The sequence below is a fragment of the Dermacentor andersoni genome, chromosome 8 (genome assembly GCF_023375885.2).
Source record: "Dermacentor andersoni chromosome 8, qqDerAnde1_hic_scaffold, whole genome shotgun sequence".
Lineage (NCBI taxonomy): Eukaryota > Metazoa > Arthropoda > Arachnida > Ixodida > Ixodidae > Dermacentor > Dermacentor andersoni.
In genome coordinates, this window is record NC_092821.1 from 126702527 (window position 1) to 126719605 (window position 17079).

The 17079-nt window shown below is 52.5% G+C and overlaps 1 protein-coding gene across 1 annotated transcript; it reads right to left on the reverse strand.

The window, feature by feature from the left end:
* Positions 1-7614: 7614 nt before the first annotated feature.
* Positions 7615-16594, reverse strand: LOC129383240 (uncharacterized). Its single transcript, XM_055067619.1, has 5 exons — positions 16475-16594; positions 13841-14841; positions 12250-12416; positions 9567-9753; positions 7615-8146 (listed from the first exon to the last, which is right to left on the reverse strand). The coding sequence occupies exons 2-5, from the start codon at positions 14814-14816 to the stop codon at positions 8034-8036; spliced, it is 1443 nt and encodes a 480-aa protein (XP_054923594.1). The 5' UTR covers positions 14817-14841; positions 16475-16594; the 3' UTR covers positions 7615-8033.
* Between the last annotated feature and the right edge of the window lie 485 nt (positions 16595-17079).

The following is a 17079-nucleotide window of genomic DNA, read 5'->3' on the forward strand; positions in this document are numbered from 1 at the left end:
TACAATTTATTTACAGGGAAGCTAACGGAGGCCAAAATCGCGACGCTATCCACACAAGGTTAACCCTTGCGCCGTGGCGAATGGAAGTAAATAAATGGAAGAAGACAGGAAAGGTCAAAAAGTGAGAGATAAAGACGAAGACTTGAGGAGAGAGAGGCAGGAAAAGGCGACTGCCGATTTCCCCCAGGTGGGTCATTCTGAAGGTGCCATCTATACGTGAAGCAGAAGCCAAAAGGGTGTGTTGCCCCGACTGTCGCGCTCTATAACGGCTTCGCAAACCTGCCGACACAGATGTGTACCTCCCGCCTCTGCGCATGGTGAGCGAATGCCTACTGCATTCCGTTCATGAAGATTTCGAGCCTCTAGTACGGCGTACGGGTCGGGCAGTTTGGAATTCAGGGGGCAAGTACTAAGGGTTCTCATGGATCATTAGATTAGATTGTGTGATTTTACGTGCCAAATGCACGATTTTGATCATGAGGCACACCGTAGTGGGGGACTCCGGAAATTTCGACCACCTGGGGTTCTTTAACGTGCACCCAAATCTAAGCACACGGGTGTTCTTGCATTTCGCCCCCATCCAAATGCGGCCTCCGTGGCCGAGATTCGCTCCCGCGATCTCGTGCTTAGCAGCCCAACACCATAGCGGATGCGACGATTTCGAGCGTGTGAGGAACGTTAGCGAAGACGCGTTCATGTGCGACAACATAAGTGCAAGCAGATTGATAAGAGCGTCTACGCCATTGGAGTGATAACCCGGAGCCACCTCAACTTAAGGCTCCGTATTTAAACAGTCTTTCTTGGCGAATCACCCCTACTTTCTCGTGTAGGGTATACGTTTCTAGCCTATTTCATCGGCTGGTCGCGAAGATAGCGCCGTTTAGAATGCGTGCTGCGATACCAAAATATTGATCTGTACCATCACCGTGCGCGCGCGTTCCAGTGGGATCGGTACCAGTGCTCCAGGCGATAATAACACGCAGTACCACCGCAAGGGGGCAATACCACCATGCGCTGATACCGGGCGTAAAGGGAGTGTTCGCGCAATTTTCCCTCATAACAGGTAGCGTTTTGAGACTGTCCGCGGGATGCTACCATTGATGCTGGTTTGAAGGAGAAGGCATGGCACCTCGTATTTTTCTAGACACACACGCAGACTTTATAAAGCAGTGCGGCGAAAGTGTACACGGGCGAAGTCACGAGCGCATTTTACTTTAACATAATGGACACGCTGTGCACTAGTGATACACCAGTGTTGTCAGATCTTCCATCGACAGGCGAACGCTATTTGCGAGAGGCTGTTCCCTCGTTGCGCTTCCGCCACTTCTACGATGGTTCCTCTTATTGAGTTAGCGTTGAGTATAATAGGTTCGTTCGATTCGCCTGTAACACTGAACGAATTCACGGCGATGCAAAGAACCGCAACATGATCTGCGAAACGAGAGGTGCGACGCAATGCTAACGCACCTCACACATTTACCGCTAAGTCACCACTGTATGTTTTTACGAGATTTCCTTTATTACACAATGTTTTCAAGATATACCGATGGTAACTCAGTGCACGACTGTGAGGTCAAAACAGTAGGATTGAAAAAGCATGAGAACGACTGTGTCCCTGTGACGTCAAGACAACACTGGTCAACGGGCGCTCAACCGAAACTCTGCACACCTCAGCGGTGCTTTAGTTTATAGCAGAACATAAGTGCACAAACGTCCCGATTGATGCATTTCGTCCAGCTACTCTCGCATTCTATTTTTTTAAAGCGCGGCTGTGTTATCGATATCGCCTATGTCAATAACCAATCAATCAAGCATATTCGGAGTTTAAGAACATTGTGCAGCACATGCTGCTTCCTCACACTTGCGGTCAACGTATGCCGCAGATTTGATGGACAATTAATCCAACAAAACTGTTGAAAGAATATGTCGAACAACCTGCAAGAATTCTCGTACCGGTACCAAGATTTCAGCGAGATGTCGAACAGCGTGACTAAACTCTGTCAAAGCAGCACCGTTGGATTGACGAGCGTTGTCAAGGTCCCGACGAGCACGTGCATGCACAGCCGTAACTTACAGGTTCGCCATGTCCAAGGCAATGCGCATGTCACGTCACCAAAAAACAAACAATCAAATACGTACATTAGTCCTGCACCGTAAGGAAACCCGGGAACGAATGCTGTAAATCTATACAAATTCAGGTCTGTGCTTTGGCGCGGAAATGTGTTTCGAAGCAAGCGGAAAGGACAACTCGCCAAAAAGAAAAGTCAAAAACGAAAACAAATATTTGGAGCCCCTAGGAGCACCTTGTTCCCAATAACTAGGAAGGTGCATACCGCAAATATGGCGCAATAATCGTGGTTAGGTATCTGTTCCCGTGTTTACACCCTGTGTTGAGTGGATGTACTGTACTCAAGGCACTGGGCAGTGGGCATGGTGCTGGTGTGCTTGTGAAAAAGAAGACGACGAGAAGTGCTTGCTTCCCTGTTACGATATAGCGCCGACCTGTTTTAAGCCTAGCGCTACAACCGATAACTAGTGACCCTTTTGCTAGGTGAACACCCCCGTTGCATTTGGTGGAGGTGCTGGGTTTCTCTTCTACATCCTGGAACTCCGCAGCCGAACGCTACCACCAGCTGTTCCAATGGATGAACCAGGACCGTCCCAGGCTGCTGCTCCCGTGCCCCCCACCATCGTCTGTTCTGGCGTGATCCGCCAGCGCGATCCGGCTATATTTAGCGGCACAGACGACCACGACGTGGAAGACTGGCTCGCCGAATATGACCGTGTAAGCGCCTATAATAAGTGGGACGACCGCGCCAAGCTCACAAATGTCATCTTTTACTTGACTGACGTGGCAAACCTATGGTTCCGCAATCATGAAGCCGATTTTACCACCTGGTCGGCTTTCACGGCGACTTTGGCAGAGGTCTTCGGCCGTCCCGCCGTTCGCCGGCTTCGCGCTGAGCAACGCTTGCGTGGTCGAGCTCAACGCCAGGACGAGACCTTCACCAGCTATATCGAAGACGTCCTCTCGCTATGCAAGCGCGTGAACTCATCTATGGACGAAGCTGACAAGATCAAGCACGTCATGAAAGGCATCGATGACCATGCCTTCCAGATGCTCGTCGCGAAGAGTCCGCGGACGATTGCCGAAGTCATACAGCTATGTCAGCAGTATGACGAGCTGCGCAAGCAGCGTGCTTCAACGCGCGCTGCTCAGCAGGACACCACGGATCTATCTCCGTTGGATTTCGGCCGCGACGCTGCCGACATCTCTGCTTTAATGCCAGAGATAAAGCAGTTTATCCGTCTGGAAGTTGCCCGCCAACTCTCTCTGGCGAACAGCACACCCGAGCCGTCGACAACCTTGACTCCTTCGCTTCGCCACGTCATTCAGACCCAAGTTGCCGCGGCGCTGCCATCTGCCCCTCCTCCGCAGCCTGCAGCTGGGCCGCTAACGTACGCTGACGTTGTCGCCCGGCCTTACGCTCCTCCGGCTGCTGATGCCTACCGGGCCACGGGAACCTTCCATGTGCCGCCGCCACCTTCACGCCCGATGGTCGTCCCTTACTCGGCCGCTGGAGCCCCTGTCGTCAACCCGTGGCGTACATCTGACAACCGGCCAATATGCTATTTCTGCCATCTTCCGGGCCACGTAGCACGATTCTGCCGCCGTCGCAGCACCCGTTTACCTGACAGTGGGGGCGCCTCAAGCTACAGGCCTGCTCGACTTCCACGCCAGGACCCATCTAGCCTTCCGCCAGACTCATCTTACAGTCGCCTCCCTTTCGATGCCCGTCGGTCACCTTCCCCACGTCGCCGATCCATTTCCCCGATGGTTCGCCGACCCAGCCCAGCCCAAGAGGAAAACTAACAGTCGCAGTTCCAGAGGCAAGAACTGCGTTTACGTCGAACATTTCAAGGCCTCATTCTAACCCGGCGAACGAAATTGAACTCTCCGTAGATGGCGTCACCGTACACGCACTTATCGACACCGGAGCCGCCGTTTCTATTATTAGTGAGAAGCTTTGCCGCAATTTGAACAAAGTGACCATTCCCCTTACCTCTCTTTCTCTGCGTACGGCAACCTCGCATCGCATTCAGCCTTCAGCGTCGTGCACAGCCCGGGTTGTCATTCAAAACGTTATGTATGTTATAGAATTTGTCGTCTTATCCCGTTCGTCACACGACGTTATTCTTGGATGGAATTTCCTATCTGTCAACCAAGCACTTATCGACTGCGCTCGTGCCGAACTTACATTATCAGTGCCGTGCTTCGACCCTGACGACCATTCTTCTCCTAAAGTTGTTGCCGCCTCTGACATCGATATCGCACCTTTCTCCGCCGCTCTGGTTCCTGTGTCATGTAACTCTGCTGCAAACTCATCAGTTCTGTTTACACCGTCGGCCACTTGTGCGCGCCGCCGGAACTTTCTGCTTCCGTTTGCTGTCGTCACTTTTTGCAACGGTTCTGCTGCCCTTTACGTGTGCAATCCGTCCGCCTGCCCATCATCCCTACTCCGCGGCGAGTGCCTGGGTACCGCTGAAGCTTTCGATAGCGTTCTCCTGCCCACCACGTTTGGTGATACGGCATCACTTCCGATTTGTTCCGTCACTCCTCCCGCCGCGACTGATGCCCCTGTAGACGTCTTCGCTCGTGCCGTCGACGCAGAACTCACACCTGCGCAGCACACAGAAATTATCAAGCTCCTCCAACGCTTTCGTTCCTCATTTGACATTGACCAACCAGCCTTGGGCCGAGCGTCCGCAGTCGTTCACCGTATCGACACCGGTCCACAAACACCATTGCGCCAGCGTCCGTATCGTGTGTCGGCTGCTGAACGCCGTATCATCGACCAGCACGTTGACGACATGCTGGAGCGTGGCATCATCCAGCCCTCTAACAGTCCCTGGGCATCTCCGGTTGTCCTCGTTAAAAAAAAAGATGGCTCCATTCGGTTCTGCGTCGACTATCGCCGCCTTAACCGAATAACGCGCAAGGATGTCTATCCTCTGCCGCGCATCGACGATGCCTTGGACTGTCTGCAGGGAGCGGAATTCTTTTCCTCGCTGGATTTGCGCTCCGGCTACTGGCAAGTGCCAATGGCAGAGGCCGATCGTCAAAAGACAGCCTTCGTAACGCCTGATGGGCTATATGAATTTACTGTCATGCCGTTCGGCCTCTGCAACGCGCCTGCCACTTTTGAGCGAATGATGGACGCCATTCTTCGAGGACTGAAGTGGAAAACGTGCCTCTGCTATTTGGATGACATTGTGGTTTTTTCCACCGACTTTGCGTCGCACCTCAAACGCCTCGAGCAAGTACTTGCGTGCCTCTCCACTGCAGGACTGCAACTAAATTTGAAGAAATGCCACTTCGGCGCTCGTACACTTACTATTCTCGGCCATGTAGTGTCAAAAGACGGTATCCTTCCGGACCCCACAAAACTTAGCGCCGTATCCGAGTTCCCTAAACCAACCACCATGAAAGAGCTTCGCAGCTTCATCGGCCTGTGCTCATATTTCCGACGCTTCATCCGTAACTTTGCCTCTATCATTGCCCCCTTGACGCAGCTTCTCACCGGCAGTTCTGACCTATCAGCCTGGTCCTCGGCGTGCGACGACGCATTCCAAGAACTGCGACGCGTTCTCACCTCGCCTCCAGTGCTGCGACACTTCGATCCCTCTGCTCCAACTGAGATCCATACGGACGCTAGTGGTGTCGGGCTCGGCGCTGTTCTTGCACAACGCAAGGATGGCTTCGAAGAGTACGTCGTCGCGTATGCCAGCCGCACCCTTACCAAAGCCGAGGCGAACTACTCGGTTACTGAGAAGGAATGTCTGGCCATCATTTGGGCTATCGGCAAATTCCGTCCTTATGTGTACGGGCGTCCATTTGACATCGTGACCGACCATCATGCCCTATGCTGGTTATCTTCACTAAAAGATCCAACTGGTCGGCTTGCCCGTTGGGCATTGCGCCTACAAGAGTACGACATCCGCGTTGTTTATCGCTCAGGCCGAAAGCATTCAGACGCAGACGCTCTATCCCGGTCACCCCTGCCCTCTGGTCCTGTCCACTCGTCTATTTCTACCTGCGGTGCCTTCGCCCTCAACATTTCCGACATGCCGTCAGAGCAGCGCAAAGACCCATGGATCTCTTCGCTTATTGACTTCCTGTCCAGCCAGTCGCCAGCACCGACCTCTCGGACGCTTCGTCGCCAAGCCACGCACTTCATCATTCGAGATAACCTGCTGTACCGCCGCAACTACAATTCCAGCGGCCGTAAGTGGTTGCTTGTTATACCCCGACACCTACGCTCCGACATCTGCGCCACGTTCCACGACGACCCACAATGCGGCCACGCTGGTGTATTAAAGACATACTCTCGCCTCCAGCTTCGGTACTACTGGCGCGGTATGTACCGTTTCGTTCGCCAGTATGTCCGGTCATGCCACCTATGCCAACGACGCAAGACGCCACCTCAACATCCCACCGGCCCCTTACAACCTTTACCATGCCCCGCGCGCGCGTTCGACCGCGTCGGCATTGACTTATACGGTCCGCTTCCCAACACTCCAAGCGGCAACCGCTGGGTTATTGTTGCTATCGACCACCTCACGCGGTACGCTGAAACTTCAGCCCTAGCATCTGCCACAGCAAAAGACGTCGCCAGTTTTATCCTTCAAAACCTGATTTTACGCCATGGAGCACCTCGCGAATTACTGAGCGACCGCGGTCGCGTTTTCCTCTCAGACGTCATTGCAGCATTGCTAAAGGAGTGTCGCACCATTCACCGCACTACCACGGCATATCATCCTCAAACTAATGGGATGACAGAACGTTTCAACCGCACCCTTGGTGACATGATGGCCATGTATGCTTCATCTGACCACTCGAATTGGGATCGCATTCTACCTTTCGTCACCTACGCTTACAATACCGCCACGCAAAGCACCACTGGGTTCTCCCCTTTCTTTCTCCTTTACGGACACGAACCTTCATGCACTATGGACACGATTCTACCTTATCGGCCAGATGCCTCGGAGTGGACGACTGTTTCTAGAGCGGCTGCTTACGCCGAAGAATGTCGCCAGCTCGCTCGTTCGTTCACATCCCAGGACCAGTGGCGCCAAAAGCTTCGCCACGATTCATCCACTACGGCTACGTGCTTTGCGCCTGGCTCGCTGGTCTGGTTGTGGGTGCCCTCTACTCCTCCAGGCCTTTCCTCCAAGCTGCTCTCCAAGTACCACGGTCCTTATCGGGTACTGAAACAAACATCCGCAGTCAACTACCTCATCGAGCCAATTGAAACGCCTTCCGACCAGCGTCGTCGGGGCCACGAAATTGTCCACGTCTCCCGGCTCAAGCAGTGCCATGACCCCCCTGTGTTCCCCTGTCCTTAGGTCGCCAGGATGGCTACTCTTTCGGTGGGGAGTGATTGTACTCAAGGCACTGGGCAGTGGGCATGGTGCTGGTGTGCTTGTGAAAAAGAAGACGACGAGAAGTGCTTGCTTCCCTGTTACGATATAGCGCCGACCTGTTTTAAGCCTAGCGCTACAACCGATAACTAGTGACCCTTTTGCTAGGTGAACACCCCCGTTGCAGTACAATTATTCCAGCACTACTTGCGTAGAGAGGAATTTTTCTGCGATAATACGCTGCTGCATCCCTGCCGATGATGTGATGCGGAAATATATTTTAAAAAAATCGGCGCACAGGAAAGTCAGCTATCACACTAAACGAAAATAATGCGTAAAGAAAACAGCAAAATCAAACATCGGGGCTACACGAAAAGGCAGCCGCGATCGAACACCCGCCACCGACAGTCAAACGCCGCCTGAAACTCGGATCCGTTCATGGCGAGGTCGCACTTCTCGCGAGCGTCCGGGTCGCCGCAAAAGCGGCTGCAATAACTGACGTAGAACGTCTGCGTGGCGGTCAGCTTCTCCAGCAGCTTCAGCCTGAGCGGCGAAGCGTCCGAGACCCTCCTTCATCGCCGCTAAAGCACCATCGAGGGCGAACAAGTCGCCTATGGCTCTCGCTTCGTGCGCAGACCGGGCCTTGTCGAATCGGCACTGCGCCGAACTGTCTTCGCGCTCCCACCGCGTCGAGGCCGTGCTCGCACCGTCGTAGTCATGGAACCTGCGAGAGATGAGCGGCGAGAATGAAGGGAGCCGAGGGGCGCACTTCATCGTACGAAACATCGTACCATCGTACGAAACAGACAGACAACGAAGCCAAGGAAAACAGAGGACGTTCTCTAAACTACTTCTGGCCGGTTGTCGCGATGTGCGTGTATGTGTGCGTCTGTGCGTATGTATGCGCGCGTGCGTGTATGCGCGTGTGTGCGTGCATATACGTGCGTGTGTGTGTGCGCGTATGTGCGCGCACGCGTGTACGTGCGTGTGTGCTTGTGTGCGCGCGTGTGCATGCTTATGTGCGTGTGTGTGCGCGTGTATGCGTATGATTGCTTGCGTGCGCGGAAGTGTGCGCATGTGCGTGCGTGTGCGTATGCGCACGCGCGTGTGCGTATTTGTGCGTATGGCTGCGTGCGCGTTTATGTGCGTGTGTGCGCTCGTGTGTGCGTGCATATCTGTGCGTGTGCGCATATGCCCGAGCGGCGAAGCGTGCATATACGCACGCTTCGCCGCATATGTGCACATATGTGCATATGTGCACATATGCATATGTGCGCTTGCGCATATGCATATGCGCGTTTGCATATGCGTATGTGCGCTCACGCGCAGACCTGCGCGCGTGAGCGCGCGCAGGTGTACGACCGTGTAGCGTATGCGTACGTATATGTGCGTGTGTGCGCGTGCACGTGTCCATGTGCGTGTGTGTGCGCGTGTGCGTGTATGTGCGCGTGCGTACGTGCGCGTGCGTGCATGTATGGGCGCGTGCTTGTGCTTGCTTATGTGTGCGTGCGTGGGCGCGTTCGTGCGCGTATGTGCTTACGGGTGCGTATAAGCCCGTGCGCACGTGTGCGTGCGTGTGTGTGCACGTGTGCGCGTGTACCCGTATGAGTGCGTGCGTGCGCGCAAGTGTGCGCGTGGGCGTATGTGCGTGCATGTGCGTATATGCGCGTACCTATGTGTGTGCGCGCGTGTGCGTATGTACGTATATTGCGTATGTCTGCGTGCGCGTTTATGTGCGTGTGTGCTCGCGCGCGTGTGCGCGTATGCGTGTGCGCGTGCGTGTGCGCGTATGGGTGCGTGCGCGCGCGCTTGCGTATGTGTGCGTGCGCGTGTGCGCATGTGCGTACGGTACGCATGTGCGCGTGTGCACCTGTGCGTGCGTGTACGCGCGCGAGTTAGCGTATGTGTGCGTGTGTATGCGCGTGTGTGCACGTGTGTGTGCGTGCGTGATTGTGTGCACGTGTGCGTGTTTGTGTGTGCGTGGGCGCGTATATGCGTATGTGGGCGTGCGTGTCCGTATCTGCGTCTGCACGTGCGCGCGCGTGTGCGTGTGTGTGCGTGCCTGTGTGTGTATGTGTGCTCGCGTGTGTGCGCGTAACTCTACGGACAGCTGCGTCGTGAAGCAGCAGGCTTTCTCAACTCACCGGGATGATGCCGGTCAGCCGGCGAGTCCGACGATCGGTACCGCGGCGAGATGATGTCGACGATGGGTCGCAGGACGATGGACACGCGCCGGTTCTTGCGCGGGGGCTCTCGCTCCAGCATGGGGCTGAGGGGCAGCTGGCTCGGGTCCAGCGGAAGCCCTCGGCCCTTGAGGACGTTCAACGCCAACTGACCACCGAGGAACGCCATAAATTGGAGGCACAAAATTAACTTCCGAGTTCTCTCGCGCTGAGTACTCCTCGAGCATAGAATCTGTTAGCTGGGTCAGTTGGTAGGCGCACGTCTTTAAAGGATGAGTGAGCAGCGCAAGCGACGAGGGGCAGTCGGAAAACCCGCCGCGCTGCCAAGCTCTAGGTCAGCGGTTCAATCCCGGCCGCGAAATCCCCACTCAGTGGGGAGCGAAATGGAAAAAGAAAAGAAAGAAAGGGAACGCGCGTGCGCTTAGATTTAGTCACACGTTAAATAACTCGACGTGATCAAAATTATTCCGGAGTCCACCACTCCCAAGTGCCTCAATCAGATCGAGGTGTTGACACGCTAACCCAGGATTTTTTTTTTAGCTCGCCTAATCGCTTTGTGACAGTGTCATTGCAGTCTTTTGTTAAAAAAAGAACACTAAAATTATTCACCGTCATAAAGCGTAAGCGCCTTCGCATGGAAGCACATCACATAATAAAGGACGAGCGCGTCTGCCTTAGCAAGCCTTCAGTTGCCCTCCGTGAAAAACATATTATGCATCTTGACAGCCGATAATGTGATTCATGCCTTGTACGCCGTGTCAACTCTTCCTTTCCATATTTTGTTTTGTTCTGCTTTCTGTGCTTTTCTTTCATCTCACAGCACACATGCGTGATTTTATGCGTCATATAACCACTGTTCATCCAAAAGAAACTTCAGTACCGAGTCAGCTATTCTCTTCGTCATCTTCCACTTCCCTTTCCTCTAAAAACACTTCTCGAGTTCGTCTTCACCGCGCGACCCCCTGGAGACCTCTGCCGTTCGCCTTTCCCTCATGACATACCCGCAACGGCTAGAACCGGTTTCGTCGTTGATACGCAGCTTCGACGAGAGATGACGCTAGTGCTACGTAGCGTGTGTGGAAGCTTACGTTTTCTTTTTTGTGTTGTTCTTTATTTCCTGGCTCTGACGAAAGCGCGCGAAATATGAAAGACACCTACGTCACCGCAGCCTAAAGACGCCGGGTTTGCCGTGCTCTCAACCGTGTATCCAAAGGAACAAACCTGCATGCGTGTCGTAAAAGCAGCCAACGAGTGTCTCGACCGCTACTCTATGGCAGCCTAATATTTTTTTGTCTTTCTTTCTTTCTTTCTTTCTTTTCTTTCTTTTTTTTTTTTTTTGAACGCGGCGTATTTCCATGTTCAAAAACACGGAGCTGACGTGGCCTCCGGGAAACCGGAACCGATCGCTTCATTTTTCAAAGAATACGCGGCCGTAATTCTTTTAAAAAATTATGGGGTTTTACGTGCCAAAACCAATGCACGATTTTGATTATGGGGCACGCCGTAGTGGAGGACTCCGGAGATGTCGACCACCTGGGGTTCTTTAACGTGCACCTAAAATCTAAGTACACCGGTGTTTTCGCATTTCGGCCCCATCGAAATGCGGCCGCCGTGGCCGGGATTCGATCCCGCGACCTCGTGCTCAGCAGCCCAACACCATAGCCACTGAGCAACCACGGCGGGACGCCGTAATCCTTTGGAAACGTGACTGAGACAGTGCTATGGTCGGATCGAAAATTAACTACGCAGCGTGCGCGACATGAACACAGTCTGCTACTGACAGCTCCGTCTCGCTCTCGAAGTGGCCACAATGTTCGCAAATGTTCCGGAACAGCAGGCGCGCCTTGAGCCGGACTCGATAACACGACAGAGATACATCCATGAAAACGCACCAACAAGCCAAAGCATGTAGACCATGCAAGATTCGGTGACAACCCCGAAATACTGCTACCTCTGGGGCCTAACTTGCAAAGTCTTTCGTATCGTGCTGTCTCCTATTGTCCAGCCATTTCGCTAACGTCCATCGAGATGTTATGCATGGAAAGACGCGAACGAGAGGCTATATGCAAGCAATTTTGCAAGCGGTCACGCGAAACTTCCCAAACGGCAACAAACCGCGCTGTAGTACACGACGAACCTCTTCGTTTTCGATGATACCGGTCTGCAGGAATATTGCCGCGTACGCGTTATCACATTCAAATAGATGTGCTATCGATAGCAGGGTGTTCGCGCATAACCACATGCAGAAAAGACGGGCCCTTTCCATTAAGTTGCACCGATTACGCTAGCGCATTCTCGAACTTGCGGGGATATCTAAAAGTAACCGTGAGTTAGCGATGACGTCCCTATATAAGCTGTTGAACGCGTGATAGCTGTGTCATTGGATTCGACGACCGACGAAGGCACTCGCCGTCATCGCCACCGCTGACGTGTACTTAAATTTCGAGGGGCATAAATTCCCCTGAAAGAAAAAAGCTCGCTGTTGCTTTATTTGTTCTGGCTCTTGCCTGTTCAACGTCACTATCACGTGACAATAAGCCCGTCGGCACGAGTGGCTGGCATTTGCTCTTAATAACAATATTACCTTAATAACTTACTGCGTGTGGGGGGGGGGGGGGGGGGGGGGGCATTTCACCGCACGAACCTGGTCAGCCAGTGGGTTGGCATCCGGTGACGAGCTCGAAGCGGAACCGACCGCTGCGCTCAGCGGTGACGTCGAGTCCCGCGGTGACGTAGAGCTCGGGGAAGAGAATGACAGCGTGGCCTGGGGGTGACGCTGCTCCGGGGTCACGTGGGGTTGCCCTTGCGAAGCTGCGTCGTGTTGACAATTTGATACGCAATAAATAAGCGCGTGACAGGACGGGGTACACGCAAACTGGACACACAAAGCGCTGACTGTCAAATAACTTAACAGGAGCCCCGGATGACATACTCGGGATCCATCACCCCTTATTCCCACGCCTTCTTGAATGCCTGTAAGGTAGTCTCATGAATGAATGAATGAATGAATGAAATAGATGCATAATAAATAAATAAATCGGCCGCTGATTCTCCCGGTGTCCTTCCTCTCCCATTTGCTCCCATGCCTACCCCTTCCCACATGCGACAAAGAGCCAGCTTCGTAATACTTAACGCTGTACAGTTATTTATTCATTCATCTACACGCGGACGTATACCGCAGCGCACATTAACAGGAAAAAGGATATGCAGCAATGACACTAGAAAACCAGGAAAAGTGAGCAAAGACCCCTGCCACACTAATATATATTGCAGAAGATGGCATATATACGAGGTGATAATTAAGCGTAGCGGAATTTTTTAAAATCACCTGTGGCAGATAGCATAGTTCTTCTTCTTGAGCTGGATTATTCAAAAAGGTGAACATTTAGCACGAGGAATCGAAACACATATTTGGCTAACAAACACAAATTCACTAATTAACTCCCTAGTTAATTCATTTCCAGCACATAATGCAATTTACAAATTGTAGCCGGTGAACTTGCAAGGCGTATCCACTTGAACTGAATTTCCAGCGTGACACCAGTTTCGAGATATTATTTACCAAAATGTGGAACGAAATACACGGACGTTCCGATACTCTTGTGCTTCACTGCATAAAAGAGCATGTTAAAAAGTAAGTGCAACAACAGTGCATATTTACGGAGAGTTTAATGGCGCATATCCCGAAACTGGCGTCATTCAGGAAATTCATTCTTAGTGAATACGCCTTGTAAATTCAAAAGGTAATGAGTGATTTTTGTTAATTAGTACAATATGTGTTTTGATTTCTCGTGCAAGTAATGTGCACCTCTCTCATTAATCCAGCTCAACGACTAGAACTACGCTTTACAACAGCCGATTTCGAAAAATTCCGTAAAACTTAAATTTATCACCCTGTATCTCATTTATGAAACAATCATGGCGTGCTGCCGCGCGCGACTCTTTTTATGTTCTAGTGGCCATCATTCGTGCAACAAATGGAACGAGATCAGCTTCCAAGTTGAACCATATCTACATTGTCGTTTTGCCGCCCAAATCGCTTCGAATTCAGATGAGCTGGCGTAGCATGAGCCACCCGAGTACTGTCATATTCCGCGTCATCGCAAAAAGTAGCGAGGCCTCTTAGTGACCGATAGGAATGTCGGCCTTACTTGAAGCAGAAGCTAGACTTTGGATAGACATTGAATGGCCAGCCTTCTTTAAATTATAGCCCCCGTTTGTTTTGCATTTCTTACCGTTGCTGGCAGCATTTCCTGGTGCATCATTGTTGCTATGCCCGCGGGCCCACTCCGCCATATCGTTTGCCGCCATGTGCGCTGCCGGAACGTCCTTTGCCGAAGGGTCACTAGCTGGGCCCTTCCTTGCCGAGCTCTCCTTCGCCGCCAAGTCCTCTGTTGCCACAACATTTGTCACAATGTCCCTAGCCAAGGCCTTCTCCGCCGAACTTTCCCGTGCCGGAAGGTAATTTACTGCGCCTTCCTTCACCGGTAGGTCCTTCATCGACAGGTCCTTTGGCAAAGGTTCTTTTGTCGTCAGATGCTTTGTCATGACATCTTGAATTAAGCCCCTGTTTTCCGAGCTTTCCTGTGCCATAAGATTATCAGCTGAAGCGTTTTTCACCGTGCTCTCCTTCGCCGCGAGGTCTTTTGTCGACTGGTGCTTTGTGGAGACGTCCTTAGAAAAGGTCTTCTTTGACAAGAGGTCCTGAACCACTGTCGTGCCGGCCTTTGTCGATAGGTCCTTTGCGGAAAGGCTTTGTGCAGGTAGGTTCTTTTCCGACAGGCTCTTTGCGGATCGGTCCTTTTCCGTCATGTCCGCAGCTGAGCGTTCCTTTGCCGAGGGATCCGTTGGCGGAAGGCCTTTCACCAAGAGGCTAGTGGCCGCGGTGTTCCTTGCTGCCGAGTCCGTAGACGAGAGGTCCTTTTTCAAGCTGTCCTCGTTCCTCGCCGGCTTGTCCTGGCGCTTCGCGTTCTTGGAGAGAAGTCCGAGAATCCTGTGTGCAGTGCGTTTGCGAGATCGGCCGGAGGAACCCTTTGAGGACGCGCGTTTTCTGGAACGCTTGTTAGTAGCGAAGGAGTCCGTAGATAAGGTCGATGCAGAGCTGAGATATTTCGGGGAAGTACCGTCAGCAGACGCCGGGGAGTGCTCCGAGGCATTCGGCTGACCAGCCCCGGGCTGACGCTCCTGCTCAGGACGACCTTGCTCGCTCATGTCACGGTGACAATTTCAACAGTGCCTGAGAGAGAGAGAGAGAGAGAGAGAAAGAGAGAGATTTACTTCTGACTGTAGCGCGATATAAACTACAACGCTGAAAAGGCACACAGGTATGACAATACAGGTGCTATCGGCGACGCGGCCATGGAGGACATGATTTCGGACAGCATTCTTAGTCTATGGCTGATTCCTGGAGGTGCTTTTCATCTGCTCGCAATGATATTATTTATGTCAAATTATGCAGGTATAGCATCTGCTGCCTAAGCAAGAGAGAGTTAAGTTGTTAGTAGACAAAGTTCAAAAGCTCCAACAGCGGCCCACTAGGGAAATCATGGGCAAAGAGTTGCCATCGCCAAGCGACCGTGAAAAAAAAACTGTTGGGAGACGTTGTCAGGATTGGGGGCTCAATCCCGTCGCTCGTGATCCGTTGTCAAGATTGGAGTCCGGCATGAATTAGAAGGTAGCTGGCCCACGCCGTCGTCCAACTTATCCACGCTGAGGACGTTGATGAAGGGAAGGACTGCTTCTCATCGAGAACGAGGAATATGGGTTTATTTACAATATTTATATCAGTCTAATATGACTGCTTGAGAGAAGTGTCAGTCCAACCTGACTGCTCAAGAGAAGTGTCAGTCCAACATGACTGCTGAAGAGAAGTGTGTCGAGCATCCGCACCACAGCAGTTTTTAAACACTCGGTCCTCCCGCGATAGAAGGCGACCGGAACGTTCGTTTACTCATTGTAAACTAGCCGCCTCTCCGCAGGACGGCCCACACACACAAAGGCACACACGTTCGAAGGTCCGGAGCCGACGTCAGGGGGGCCCCGTAGCACTCGGAGCCGTTCCTGGTAGCGCGTTGGGGAGTTTGGGAACAATAGTTGGCCCGCCGAGCTCATTCCGTCACAAAGTCGATTTAGTCACGCTGCGGCTAGAAGGAGGCGGCGAAGCTCCCGGTATGTTGGCCGTCATAGTCGTAAGCGGGTGGCAATCTTGCACTGCAGCTGGCCATTCTTAACAGCGCCGGGAGGTTGCCGTCATTGTCGTAAGTGGCTGGCAATCCTGCACGGCAGCTGGCCATTCTTAACAACGTACGTTCGTGCAAAGTATGGGTGTACAAAATGAGAGTGATTAGCTCTCGATTTCCTTGTGGTGCATGAGTAGTAAATAAACTTCAACGAGCTTGTCTGTCACTACGTGTGATACTTGTGCGCATATGTGGTGAACTGCGTATGCCATAATTATCCCCCAGTGTATGGAGCCGCATGCCAGGCGACCAGCCAGGCTAACATCTCCAGCATTAAAGTTTGTAACTCTATCGCTCTCCGGTCTTGTTAGACAGCAAGTAAAAAAGCACCAAGCAGGCTAATAAGGATTTAGCAACTGTAAATCTACGATAGCAGCCTTAATCTAGCCACTCTAGATTTAGTGCTTGGACCGACCCGACCCGACCGACCCGGCCGACCTGACGGGACGTGACGAGGCATACATGACTGACATGATTGACTGGCGTCACTGATCGATTCTCTATTCGCCACTTCATTGGCAGCGCTTGTCGCACGTTATAGCTCACAGCTACACCTTGCGCAAAACGAAACACCCTCATAGCTTGCATGACGTGTCCATTCTAAGATGTCGTCAAAGACGCGTCACGTACTTCGTTCCAGCTCGGGCAGCGACTTTCCTGGATGAGCAAAGGCGCCAGGCTCGGTCCTTGTGGCACAGGGTATCTGGTGGCACGAGTGAGCAGAGCGGTTGGCACACCTGCGCATTCGAGGTTGCAGCAACACCGCTAATCTTGTTACTCTACCAAGACAACGATACAAGGCGAGCACATAGCAACATACGTTCGCGTCTGTTTCTCGGTGTGTACACTCACGATGGGGGAGTAGACGAGAAATCTGTGAGCGCTCCGACCGTGAAGACGTGGCAGCTTCTTCTGCTCGCGCAATGCACCCGCTGTCACGAGCCACGTGGTATGCCGATGCCGATGTGGATCGCACTAAGGTCCTTGTCACCTACCCACACTAGGGTTTCCCTCTGTTGATGGCTCATACCCACTAGCGGGGACTGACCAATATTCGGATGGAATTGGAAAAGGGCGTTTAGCACTGACGAGAAAACAACAGAAATGTTCGAGTCGATTCTCGAGTCTATAGCTGCAGTCATATAAGCTTACGCGGGAAGTGTCGAGAGAAATCGACCACTAATGGCCGCTCTCGCCAGTATAATGTTGTGTTCATAAATAATATCTTTTGAATT